At 42.6% G+C, this 13,613-nt stretch overlaps 1 protein-coding gene across 1 annotated transcript in view; it reads right to left on the minus strand.

Annotated features, from left to right (window-relative positions):
* Positions 1-11,729, minus strand: part of AGO4 (argonaute RISC component 4) — a 34,302-nt gene extending 22,573 nt beyond the window's left edge. The window contains exons 1-6 of the mRNA XM_023633515.2: positions 11,317-11,729; positions 5,713-5,878; positions 2,902-3,022; positions 1,305-1,486; positions 983-1,119; positions 751-885 (exon numbers count right to left, since the gene is read on the minus strand). Of these exons, the coding sequence (XP_023489283.2) occupies positions 751-885; positions 983-1,119; positions 1,305-1,486; positions 2,902-3,022; positions 5,713-5,878; positions 11,317-11,335 (760 nt within the window). The 5' untranslated portion in view covers positions 11,336-11,729. The remainder of the gene's footprint in view (positions 1-750; positions 886-982; positions 1,120-1,304; positions 1,487-2,901; positions 3,023-5,712; positions 5,879-11,316) is intronic.
* Between the last annotated feature and the right edge of the window lie 1,884 nt (positions 11,730-13,613).

Consider the following 13,613-nt stretch of genomic DNA (forward strand, 5'->3'; position numbering starts at 1 on the left):
CCCAGATGACTTAAGATATGCAACCTACTTTAATTCATTAATTCATTCAAAAAATATCTACTAAGTGTCAACTACGTCCTGTCACTTATTACCAGGTCCAGAGACAGGCCTAACGAAGCTTATATTCTAGTGAGAGAAAATAGCTAATAACAAGTAAAGAAGAAAAGAAATTTCAAAAGGAGAATAAATGAACTCGTGCCATTTTATTAAAATGAAAGTTTTAAGTGGGTAAGGGTTACTTAGTGCCTGATATGTGCCAGGTACTGTGCCAGAAGCTTTATACATCTAACTGCATTTAATTCTTTTTTTTTTAAGATTTTACTTTTCCTTTTTCTCCCCAAAGCCCCCCGATACATAGTTGTGCATTTTTAGTTGTGGGTCCTTCTAGTTGTGGCATGTGGGATGCTGCCTCAGCATGGCTTGATGAGCAGTGCCATGTCTGCGCCCAGGATTTGCACTGGTGAAACCCTGGGCCGCTGAAGCAGAGCGCGCGAACTTAACCACTCGGCCACGGGGCCGGCCCCTGCATTTAATTCTTACAATAACCTTATAAGATATATATTATTAACTTTACCCTAGAGATGAATAAACTAAGGCTCACTGAAGTGGTTAAGTAACTTGCTCAAGGTCCCATTGATAGAAGTGGCTGGGGTGGGATGGAAGCCCAGGCGTGTTTGACTGACTCCAAGACCATGCTCCTTGCACCGTGCCGAGCGGCCTCTCCAGGACTACAGCAATGCCAATACCTACCTCTGATTTCTTTGGTAAACTTGACACGCTGGGAATCTGTTAGAGGTTTGGTCTGTTCATTGATGTTCTGAATGTCTAAAACCTCACACATGAACTCAATGATAGGCTGGGCCCGGTAGAAAGCAGTTGCAGATACTAACAAACAGAAAGGAAGGATACTTAGCTTCAGGGAAAGGGAAAGACCGAAAAAAAAGAGCCCAAACAGTAAAGGGTAAAGAGAGCTCCATCCTACCATCAATATTGAGCATCATGTTCCACATAGCAGGTCTCACAGACTGATGAAAGCCAAACCAGACCTCCCTGCCCCCTCCCAGAGGGTGGTAGTAACCTTCAGGAGGTGAGAAAAAGGAACGACCCACTGGAGTGTACCTAAAGAAAAAAGAGTTTGTATGTTTCACGATAAAAACTTGAAAGGTCTTTCATTTCACTCTCAACTTTGTAAACTGAACCAAGTTTGAACTATGACTTATGCAGAAAACTTTCAATGGTTCCAATGCAACCCGCCAAAAAGAAGTCTGACATTTATGGCAAAGAACTCAACCGAACGTACTAACCTCATGGAGGGAAGGTGTCTTGTGATAACATCAAGTGCTTGCACAGAGTCATCTGGGACTTCATTTAAGTGCCCGGCCAAAGCTTCTAAAAGCAACTGAAGACTTACAACTGATACCCACTGAACAGACACTTTAAAGGTTTGGTCTTTACCCTCACCTGGAAGGGTCACTTCCATATCAACCTAAGGAAAAACACATATACACATATATTTACAAAGCCTGAGAGTAAGATCCGAGCAATATTCAACATAGTATATGTATAAGGATATTTATTTTAACACTTTCTATAATTGTAAAACATTGGAAACAACCTATCTGTCCAGCAATAGGGGAATAATTTAATATTGAATATTATGGAATAGTTTAAAAACAAGGTATATGTTACACTATGGTTTAACCTTGAAAATATTACGCTAAGTGAAATAAGCCAGATAAATTCATAGAGACGGAAAGTATAATAGTGGTTACCAGGGAGTGGGGGAGAAGGAAATGGGGAGTTATTATTTATAATGGGCACAGAGTTTTAGTTTGGGATAATGAAAAAGTTCTAGAAACGGACAGTGATCATGATTATACAACAATGTGAATATACTTAATGACACTGAACTGTACCCTTAAAAATGGTTATAATAGTAAATTTTATGCTATGTATACTTTACCACAATAAAAATATCTGAATTAAAAAAAATAAGGTAGATTTAAATGTACAGAAATGGAAAGATCTCCCAGACACATCGTTAAATGAAAAAATAAATCCTAGAACAATATGCAAACAGATAAGACTATACATAAACATATGCATAAATAGCTAATTCACATAATATCTGAAAGGATACATACTAAACTATTACAGCAGCATCCTCTGAAAAGGAAAATGGGATTGAGGGGTGTAGGCAGGTGGGGAGGCAGGAAACTACTGCATTTCTAGATTGCCTGAATAAGTTTATAATGAGTATATACATATGTATTGCTTTTCTAATTTTAAAAACGAACATTTTAAAAAGTTACTGGGGGAGGCTGGCCCAGTGGGGCAGCGGTTAAGTTTGCATGTTCCACTTCAGCGGCCTGGGGTTCCCCAGTTTGGATCCTGGGTGTGGACATGGCACCACTTGGCAAGCCATGCTGTGGTAGGCGTCCCACATATAAAGTAGAGGAAGATGGGCACGGATGTTAGCTCAGGACCAGTCTTCCTCAGTAAAAAGAGGAGGATTGATGGCAGATGTTAGCTCAGGGCTAATCTTCCTCAAAAAAAAAATAAAGTTACTGTGGTATGATGAATATTTTCATAAGTGGGTACTTTATAATATTCTATAATTTACAGAAACTCCATTGTTCAGACTCAGGTAGCACTTAAATAATGTGCAAATTTGGGAATATATGTAAAGATGACATAATCAACTAAATGCTAATGCTCATCTCATCTCCAATTACTGATTAACTAAGGGACAAGAGAATATAGACAGAATAACAAATCTATCACCCCTAGGAGAGACAGCTCTTAGAATTGAATTGTTCTTAGAAAGGAAAACATTTTTTTCCTACAAATTACCACTAAATGACCTAAGTCAAATAAATATTTGTTGCCGTTAACACTTACCCTATCCCGTCCGATTGGCAGTGGATGTGCTGTGTACATGTTTCTTTTGCCATCATAGCCAGGCTGCTGATCACCAAATATTTGCATCTTGAAGTGCCGCACCATTGTATCTACTACCTCCCTTAACAGGAATGGAGACAGTGGAGGTTAGCTTTGAGAAATGGTAACAGTGAGGAAATCATCAGCATACTTTACTCAGCTACTTCAGCTCAACACTCCTTAGAAAAAGTAAGGGTCAAAATTAAAATTGACTCAAATAATTCAAAAAATAGTTAACTGAAGAATGGTGGTGACACGTAAACAAAAGCAGCTAGGAGATGATAAACCAAAAGAAAGGGGAATAAAAGGAAAGAGAGCACAAAATTTACCGCATCCTCTCAAACTCCTGCTTTCCAAAATCCTCTCCTAGGATAAACACAGCCTTATAAGAATAACCTATCTTAGGTATCGAAGTTTGGCATGTTCATAAGTGAATGATGATAAGTCTATTAGCAAATAAACATCGTTTTTGAAGTATACTGGTTTTGGAAAAGAGAGTGGGCAGAAATTCAGAAATCTGAAGATCAATTAATCTAAGATGCATCATACTCAAAGGAATAAGTCAACCCCTTTGACCAATGCTGGTAATTTATTATTCTGCACACTAACTTGTTTTATTCCAAAGTACTCCTAAGCAGTGTAGAGAAGGGAATGATGTAAAATATCCTCATTCTATAAAGATTAGCGATGTAGTTTCTTTCTCCTTAGAATGAAAGCCTTTCTCTCAATCAAGCATGCATAGCTTTATGTAAGTGTTCCTGCATGGATGCCAGGCCCTGTATGCAGGCTCTGAAATAAGTGTAGTCGTAGGAATACTAGAGTATACAGCTTAAGACAGACAGATCACAACTAGGTAAGGTATGAATATTACTACAAATGGAATCTGAGAGAAAGTCACGTTTTCAAACCAAATCACACAACTGAAGAAAATGGATGGAGAAATGTAGTATCATATATTCTCAATTTAAAAAATCTAACTTAAGAACTAACTGTACATTTTTCTACTGGAAGGGTAATTTCTCATCTTACATTCTTTTTTTTTTTTTTGCGGAAGATTAGCCCTGAGCTAACATCTGCTGCCAATCCTCCTCTTTTAGCTGAGGAAGACTGGCCCTGAGCTAACATCCGTGCCCATCTTCCTCTACTTTATATGTGGGATGCCTACCACAGCATGGCTTGCCAAGCAGTGCCATGTCCACACCCGGGATCTGAACCAGCGAACCCCGGGCCACCAAAGCAGAATGTGCGCACTTAACCGCTGCACCACCGGACTGGCCCCATCATCTTACATTCTTAAAATACAACCATAAAGAGTTTTGCAGTGAAGAGATGTTTTCACCTCTATTCTCATTAAATCTCCACAACAATCTTGTGAGATAAGTAGGGCAATGCTTATTGCCCTCATATTAAAAAGAAAAAATAAAAATTCAGAATGGGTAAGGAACTTACCCCTGGTCACACAATGATTAAGTGGCAGAGCTGTATGACCCTGGGCAAGTTACTTAATCTCTCACATATCTATTTCTTCATTTGTAAAATTATGATAATCATAATACCTACCATAGAAGTTTGCTGTATAAGCAAATAAGTATACACAGAGTAATTAGGACAGTGCTTGTCATGTAAGCCTACTTACTCTGGTGTGCTCATGCATATCACTCCAGGAATTTTCCTCTCTCCTGAATCATCGAATTTTTCCTCTCTAGAGCACACAAATATGCTATAATTTATATCATCTTATATATAGATGTAATATATATATAATATCTCAGTGGCTCACCCCCACCCCCTTCCCTATCTTCTACCCGTTTTATTTTTCTTCATAGCACTTATCACCAACTAACAAGTAATATGTTTTGTTTGCTTATTCATTTATTTTCAGTCTTTTCCCCCATTAGAATCTAAGCTCTTCAGGGGTAAGAACTTTTGCCTGTTTTGTTCACGTTGTATTCCTAGAGCATGGAACAATGCATGGCACATAGCAAGCACCCAAGAAAATATTTGTTGAACGGATCAATGTTAGCTATGTACACCACTTCTATTACAATCGACCCCAGTTATACAACAACCAAACCATTATGGGCCTGCAGGAGACTAAACTGTACCAGAAAGCCAAATTATTGATCTATAATGAGAAAAAAAATCAAGCAGCATAAAACATTTCACTTAACAGCAAGGACACTCTTAGAAAAGCAAGAATCTTAAGATGAAGGACTGCTTGAATATCACAGTGTGGAAACAGAGAAAAGGAAAGCGGGTGTTCTCAGCGCACCGTAAGAATGTCTACTACATGACTATGTCGTCACATTTGGTAGATTCCTGTCATACAGACCACAATGCTTAAAGCATCTAATCTAGACCACTCTTGGATAATGCTAGAATTAAACAGATCTTCTCTCTGAGCTTACTTTTTTCAATACTCCAAGATGATTCTTCTGTCTTTCACTTATATTTTTCTCATGTCTAATACCACCACTTAATAAAATTTGAATTTCCAGACAGTTCTGTTTCCCATAGAGATTAATGTCTTTATAATGAAAGAGTGAGCTTTCTTCTTCATTCAATAAATATTTACTGATTGAACAGTGACGTATCCAGCACCCTGCCAGAATCTGTGGAGGATACCCATGTATGAGACAGCAAACCTGCTATTAAGAAACTCACCATCTTAGAGAAAAATAAAGCCTTCATGTTGAAAGAATTTAGAGAATATGATACATCATAAATTGTATGCATTTAAATACAATGAAGTCTACTCTTTCTAATCCTTACCTGTTAACTCTGCGAGGCCGTTTTTCTGGTTTAATATCCACATCATAGTGATACACATCTATTTTAGGAATCTGAACCTGAAAATGATTGGCTAACAGTCGAATTGGTTTTCCAACAGTTCCAAGGCCAGGACGACGAGGCGGCTGAAACAGGCTGGCTGGAGGTCCTAAAGAGATTGAAAGACATTTGATGTGCTATTCGGTCATGAAGGATAATGTCCTCTGCATGATCATCATCATGATAATGATAGCTACAATGATTGAGATTTTATTATTCACTGAACATATTCTTATATAAAGAGCTTGGAGTGTCTTTTGACCTATATTTCTAAATATTTTGCCACGTGGCTATTATTTTGAATATGGGGGACATCAAAATTAGACGGTATGATGAACGCCTCTCAGATGTGGGCTATTGTATAAAACCTTCTATGAGCATCAGTAGATCTATAGATAGGTTTACAAAACTATATGTATTTTAAAATAAAGCCACTTCTAAACTCTGGGGGCCACCACCCTATTCAGGGTGGAGATGATTCATTAATCCTCCACAAATTAGCCTTTATTATTTTAGTTTGTACAGACAGGAGGAGCTTAAACAGCAGCTATATTTATCAACTTACCTGCTAATTTAGAAGTAAAGCAATACCAATAATGATACACTTTCTTGTTTATAACCTGATATTTTTTAGAATCTGGACAATAGATCAGCAGGTCTAGTTTATTTATTCAACAAACATTTATTCGTTTATTACATGTCTAACCTGCACTAGGGACTCAGGAAAAAAACAGAGCCTCTGCCCTCAAGGAACCTACAGTCTAGACCAGCGGTTCTCAACCTGGGGGAGATTCTGTCCCCCAGAAAACATGTGGCAAATGTCTGGAGACGTTTTTGGTTGTCACAACTTGGGGGGGGTGCTACTGACATAGTGGGTAGGGGCCGTGGATACAGCTCAACATCCTACAACACACAGGACAGCCCCCCACAACAAAGAAGTATCCAGTACAAAATATCAGTAGTGCTAAGGTTGAGAAACTCTGGTATAGACAGAGCAGTCTTCCCAAATTATTCCATTCATGGTTCACAAGATATTCCACACACACACACACAAAAGATACCATAAGTTAAAGAAACTGCATATTCTCTTCCCCTTCTTAAAATTACCTTATACATTATCGTATTAAATTCTCCAACAAGTCATGTAATAAATAAACCTGCTTAACTTTAACTCATCATTTACCCAATTTATGTTTGTCCAGAACTCTCTCTCTCTCCTTTTAAAATCAAACATCTATCAATATTCAGCAGATATGGATTTGGGGAAACAGTTTGGGAAATATTTGTCTACAGAAAACCTTACTCCTTCTCAATGATAATGTTAAGTGAACACTGGTCTGGAAAATAAACTTCTTTTCTGCTATGAATAAGTGTTGAGTAAAATGGACTGTGATTCCAATGGAAAGTTACAACAGGTTCTCTTATTGCAACAGCATTTCGCCGAGAACAAAGACAGTTCACTAAGGAGAGAAACTTTGAAGCAAGAAGTTGTTCCAGTCCAACGTCACTTAGGAAAATCAAAGCAAACTCTTTAATGAAATTTGTGTTAGATCACTATACACTAATTATTAAAGTACTGAAAATATTTTCACATATTAAATTCATTGTTCACTCTTCCTCTAAATTCTACTCATCCTTCAAAACACAGGTCAGGTGTGACCTCCTTGGAAAGCTTTGCTGGAATCTCCTAGACTGTAGGATGCATCCTCTGTGTTCTCAAGACCCTCTGTACAAGGAAGCACTTAGCACAAGTACATAGAAACAACATGTTAATTACTCTGTCTCCTCCACTAGATTGTAAACTCTTAGAAGAAATGGACCTCTGGTTCATTGTTACCTCCTCAGTACCTAATTCAATGACTAGCACATTGTAGGAATTCAATAAATGTTGAGCTGGACAGTACCAATAATCCTTGTAGCCATTCCAGATAGAAACTAAACTGAATTCCAGCCATTACTAAAACCCGAGAATTGTCAATTATTTTTCATTAAAGCAAAAAATTTATACTAAAAATATTATAATTGCTGGGAGTTGACTCCATTTCTATGTACAAGGGGATCTACTCTGGGTGTGATGATATATTTACAATCAAGGTAAGAGGTAAAAGCCATACTGAATTAACTCAATTAAATCATACGGATAAGTCAGCCCTGCCTATTCCAAGATACACTTAAGCAATCATTGTATCATAAATCCAGCTTTATGATAGAAACTTGGAAACAGAAATTTGGATCGAATGACATGCACAAGGACATATGACTTTGATTTTAAATCATGCCTAGAATCTAGGTCTCCTAACTCCCAGGCCTGTGCCTTTTTTTCCCAGATACACTTCACAGTCCTATGGTATCTCTCTCTCTCTCTCTCTCTGAAGTACTTGATGCCAAAGAGACAGAAGCAGAAGAAATGAAAGAAAACGCATTAAGAAGTGGAAAAAGTACATGTGTTTCTTTTCCTTGGCAAGAGAGAAAATTTGGAGGGTGAGTGACCATTTCTTATAACAAATTTAGAAGATTTATTTAGAAAACTATACTCTAAAATTTTCCATTCCAAAAACTGGTTTCTCTGAATTTAGCAAACCACTTATGATGAATTAAGAAACCATGGCTAAGGCCCTGGAGCCAAACTGCCTGGGTTTCAATCCAGTTTTACCACTCCGTAACTGCACGACCTAGGCCAGTTTTTTAGCCTCTCTGTGCTTAGTTTCCTCATCTATAAAATGGGGCAGGTGTGGTAACAACAGCATCTATCTCATAAGGCTATCGTGAGGATCCCACGAGATGATATATATAAAAGGCTTAACACAGTGCCTCTTAATAGTAAGCACTCAATAAATGTTAGCTATTATGATTGTACTTGCATAAATGTTACAGTCAGTGATCAAAGGTTCCTGGGCTTCATAGTGGGGGCATCTCCAAAATTTGGTGACAAAGTTAGAAAATTACATCTTCCGAAAAGGAAACAAGTAAGATTCAACGTAGACCGGATGAAGTCAGACTTAAATGAAGAGGAGGGCATTAGACTAGGAGTTGGATGACCCAGACTCATCCTCATTTCACCAATCAGCCTTCAGACCTCGATGAACTCACTTGAACTCTCTGAATCTTTTTTCTCATCTGTAAAATGGGGATAATAGCTGCCTTGCCTACCCTACAGAGGCTCAAATGAGCTAAGAGCTATGAAAGCACTTTTCAAACTATAAAGAACTGTAAAAATAAAAGTTATCATTAATATAACCAAAATAAATAGCAATCTAATTAAACATATTTCCAAGTTATTATTGTCAGAAACCGAAAGGGGTGAGGGAGAGGAGAGCAAGACTAAGAATGCTTCAAGGATGGTTCAAATGAGGAGAGCACAAGGCACCAGATGGGTGTGCTTTAACAATGAAGCAGAAAAGCTTCGCCAGGTTCTAAAACAGCCTGGATGAACTACCCCACAAAACTATCAACATCCTTTGCTCTGATTCTCTGCTCAGCAAGCAGCTTCTTTTTTCTTCTGCTTTATCTCCCCTCCCACCCCCCCATACACAGTTGTATATCTTAGTTGCAGGTACTTCCAGTTGTGGGATGTGGGACACTGCCTCAACGTGGCCCGATGAGCGGTGCCATGTCCACGCCCAGGATCCGAACCCTGGGCCGCCGCAGCAGAGCGCGCGAACCCAACCACTCAGCCACGCAGCTGGCCCCAGCAAGCAGCTTCTTGTTATTAATTGGGTTTCCAAAGAACCAGGACACGAAAAAGGACTTTGCCAGAGAGCAGACAAGAAAATAGTCCAGTCAACGGAAAAGATCTATGTAACACTTCGGTTTATTCGTTTGTGTCATATAGATGTGGTTAGTGAGAATTAATTTTGCACAATCCTGGGTGAACTGATAAGTCCTCAAACCTGCAAAAGCCAAAATCAAACAAACAAACAAAAAGGAGTCCCTGGGACGCTCCTAACACCACCAGGTTGATCTTTTCCGTGAAATGCAGTTGTACACACAGTTACATAGTCTCTCGCAATATCAGCTCATAAATGCAACAGTTGCTTCTATTATGAATTACTACCAGGGGAGGAAGAAACATTTGTTGAGTATCTACAATGTATCAGGCTCTACAGTAAGACTTCTCACATACATTATCTGATTTCATCCTCACAACAATCTTGCGGCACACAATTATTATTACCCTCATTTTATAGATGAGGAAACGAAAGTTCGAAGGAATTAAGTAATTTGTGCAAGGTTATACGACTATTAAATTACTAGATTGGATTTGAATAGAAGTCTGTTACATTCCTAAAGACCTGATCACGCCTTTAGCTGGGGGGCATAGGTGAAGTGACCCAGCATAATACTTACGCTGAGGTTCATCAAATAATATTAATGTGACAAAACCAATTTATTTTTAAAAGGCCTATGAAATTTGATTATGCAGGTTTTTAAAAATACTTTAAGCAGCAAGCTAAGGTGGAGTTTAATCATTCGGCTATGTAAAAAAGTTCTAAGTAAACAAACCTTCAAACTTTCCAAATTCAAATGGTAAACAAAATTTTCTATGCACTGAAAAACCTAAAATGCTCTACAACTGAGTCCACTATGTAGTTAAGTTTTGATATTAAAGTTAATTCTATCACAGGCCCTAAACTCTGCCTTACTTAGCCAAGGCATTAGAAACCTGTTGGGGTTTGAGGTGGGTGCACCAGGTCCCAATCTGCAGGGCATTTGTTACAACCTGGAATGGTGCCTCTGGTTTGTGCCGAGTGGGGGAGATAACCAGAGGCCGTTCCAAAGATGGGGAATTAGTTTCCAAAGGACTTTCTTCTTCATTTGATCCTCACAACCACCCATAACCCAATTAGAAGAGAACTTGGGGCATTAAAGCTTGTGCTGGAGCCGGCTAGCCGGTAACTAGCCTGTCATTAAGTGCTAGCCCAGACCACTCTGGGACTGTCGCACAGAGTGACAGACAGGACCATATAGAGACTTCAGAGCCTTCAAGAAAAGGTGGATACTTTGCCCCTTCGTCTTTGCGGATCATGAGAAGTGTCTGCGGGAAGTTCTCCTTCTTCCTTATCTGAGAGCGTTAGACCGTCTGCCAGGGCAAAGAAAAATAGGGGTGCGGCCCCAAACCAACAATACCCCTGGTAGTGGCTGGGGGTCCTTCCCGTTCAGCTCCAGACCAGGCCTCCGCTGAGCACCTGGCACAGATCGTCCCTTCTGAGGCCCAAACTGGCCTCGCCTCAACCCTGGAGGACAGACCACCTCCTGAGGTTGGGTCAGTTCTCCCCTCTACCTGGGGACTCGGGTCACCTTCCTGGGCCTCCGTCCCTTAGACCTCGAGATCTGGCTCATCTCTCCAGGCTGGGGCGCGGTCCCCGCCTCCCGAGGCCCGGGTCAGCTCCCTCCGCCTTGTGCAACGGGGCACAGCTCCCAGTCCCCGAGGCCTGACAGCCCGAGCCCAGGGACGCGCGAGCCTATGGGGGCGACGGGGAGCGACGGTCCCGCCCGGCCACCCGTCCCGGGCCCCGATCCCGGCCCCGGCCCGAGCGCGCTCCTCACCGGGTCCCAGCGCCTCCATGGCGGCGGCGGGGGCCGCCTCGCCCCGGTCCCCGGCGCCTCCCGCTCCGGGCCCCGCCGCCGCCGCCGCCGCCGCCGCCGCCGCGTAACGCTTGATCTCCGGAATATTGGCGCTGGGGGGGGCGCCGCGGAGACGCGGGCGCTGGGCAGGGGGCGGCGGCGGCGCCGGGCCCGGGGACAGGGACCCGGCTCCCGCGGCTCTTCCGGCCTCAGCGACAACAAAAACAATCCCCGTCGCCGCCGCCGCCGCCGCCGCCGCCAGCGGGAGCGGGAGCGGGAGCCAGCGCGCGCGCCCGCCGGGCGGGGACGGGGCGCGGGGCTCGGGGCGCGCGCGGCCGGGGGTCCCGGCTCGCGGAGGGGGCCGTGCGCGGCTCCAGGCGCCGGGTCCACCGAGCCCGGCGTGGGGCAGGGGCGGGGTGGGGCGGGGGCGGGCGCGCGCCCGGAGGGGGCAGTGCCCCAGGACGTGTCGGGTGCGCGCCCGCTCGCCCGCACTGCCCTGTCCGCCCGGGGCGGCCGTCCTCTACAGATGGCCTTGGGGGGCTGCGTGCGATCCTCCCGGAGTCTCCTGACACATAGTACTCCCCCAGCACCCCCAAAACATTGGGATTCCAGACCGCGCTGATCCACAGACACAGTTCTCCGCTTCTGGGGTTGGAAAGTGTCCTGAATTTCACATCAGTCCCCTCTCCTCCTTCCTCCCACCTCAAACTATTTCTCTGTCCTCTTTCTCCACTGTCCTGGGACAGAGAACACCAGGGTCAGCACAGACGCAGCTCTTTTCCTCCGCTTCTTCATCCAACACCGCACACCCACCTGCCCTTCCCTCCCCATGCAGCCAGAAAGCACCACAGGAATGGACCACGATGAGTGATGCATTCTCTCCTCGGTCCGTGACAAGCACTTCTGGTGGGCAAGTCACCAGTCACTTCAGAGGAGAAGAATCTTGCTTTGCTGGCTGACTTCACTTTGGCAGCCAAGAGCCAACATGCTCTCTAAGGCAGCCTGGTCAGGCCAGCAGGCCCAGCATCCTTGGGCCTTTTAGTTGAGACTTCGACTTGGAGAGCATAGGACTACAGGCCAAGAAGCAGGTTCTAGTCAGCAGAATGAGGAAGCCCTCTGTCCACCAGTTTAAAAGGTACAATGTGTATGTGTGGCGTTAGTTTGCTAGGGCTGCCATTACAAAGTACTACAGACTGAGTGACTTAAACAACAGAAATTTATTTTCTCATAGTTCTGGAGGCTAGATGTCCAAGATGAAGGGTTGGTTTCTTCTGAGATCTCTCTCCTTTGCTTGCAGGTGGCCATCTTCTCCCTGTGGCTTCACATGGTCTTCCCTCCGTGCATGTTTGTGTCCAGATTTTCTCTTCTTATAAGGACACCAATCATACTGGACTGTGGCCCACCTTACAGTTTTCATTTTAAATTTGTTCCCTCTTTAAAGATCTCATCTCTAAATACAGTCACAGTCTGAGGTAGTGGGGGTTAGGATTTCAACATGAATTTTGAGGGGGACACAATTCAGCCCATAAGAGGTGTAGTAAAATATTCATTTGAGCACCTACCATGTGCAGCCATAGAGCCAAGTAATTTTTGTAAGTAGTGATAAAAAATGTTAGGGGCAAACCACGGCCAGGCACTATATTATGGGCCCTACATGTCATTTAATCTTCACGACCACCTATAAGGTAGATATTATTAAGGAAGTTATGTGTACAAATGAGGGAAGTGAAGCTCAGGGAAGCTGAGGAAGTCAGGCTCTGCATTATATGATACGGCAGTGAAGCGTGGAAAAATTGGAGTTCTACATCCTGCATTCCGGTCCTGGCCAATTGCATCCCTGATTGGCTGTGGAAATGGGGACTTTTAATCGAGTGACTAGATTCTAGTCTACTGATACCATGCTCCAGTTTCTTTCCAAAGCACCACACTACTTCTCTGTTAAACTAGATATTAACTGGAAACAATAATAGGGGACAGAGAGTTTGAAGGGGAGGAAGTATTCACCAAATGAATAGACTGGTTTACGGCTAAGACGGTAAGAAAAGCCAACTAGAGGTCAAGTTTTGAGTTAACCCCAGTAGCCACCTCCTTTCTTCTCCACTCCAGGCTAAATCCTTTGCACAGTTGAAACAGTGCTGGTGGCTTCCAGCCTGGTTTATGGCTGACTTTCCCACTCTTAGTTCCTAACAAATTTTCCCCGTATTCTGCTTGCTACCCTGAGCAGAGACCACAGCTTGTTTCCTGTACTGAAAATAGCTCAGAGACCTGAGTATGAAATG

Source organism: Equus caballus, chromosome 2, assembly GCF_041296265.1.
Source record: "Equus caballus isolate H_3958 breed thoroughbred chromosome 2, TB-T2T, whole genome shotgun sequence".
Taxonomy (NCBI): Eukaryota; Metazoa; Chordata; class Mammalia; order Perissodactyla; family Equidae; genus Equus; species Equus caballus.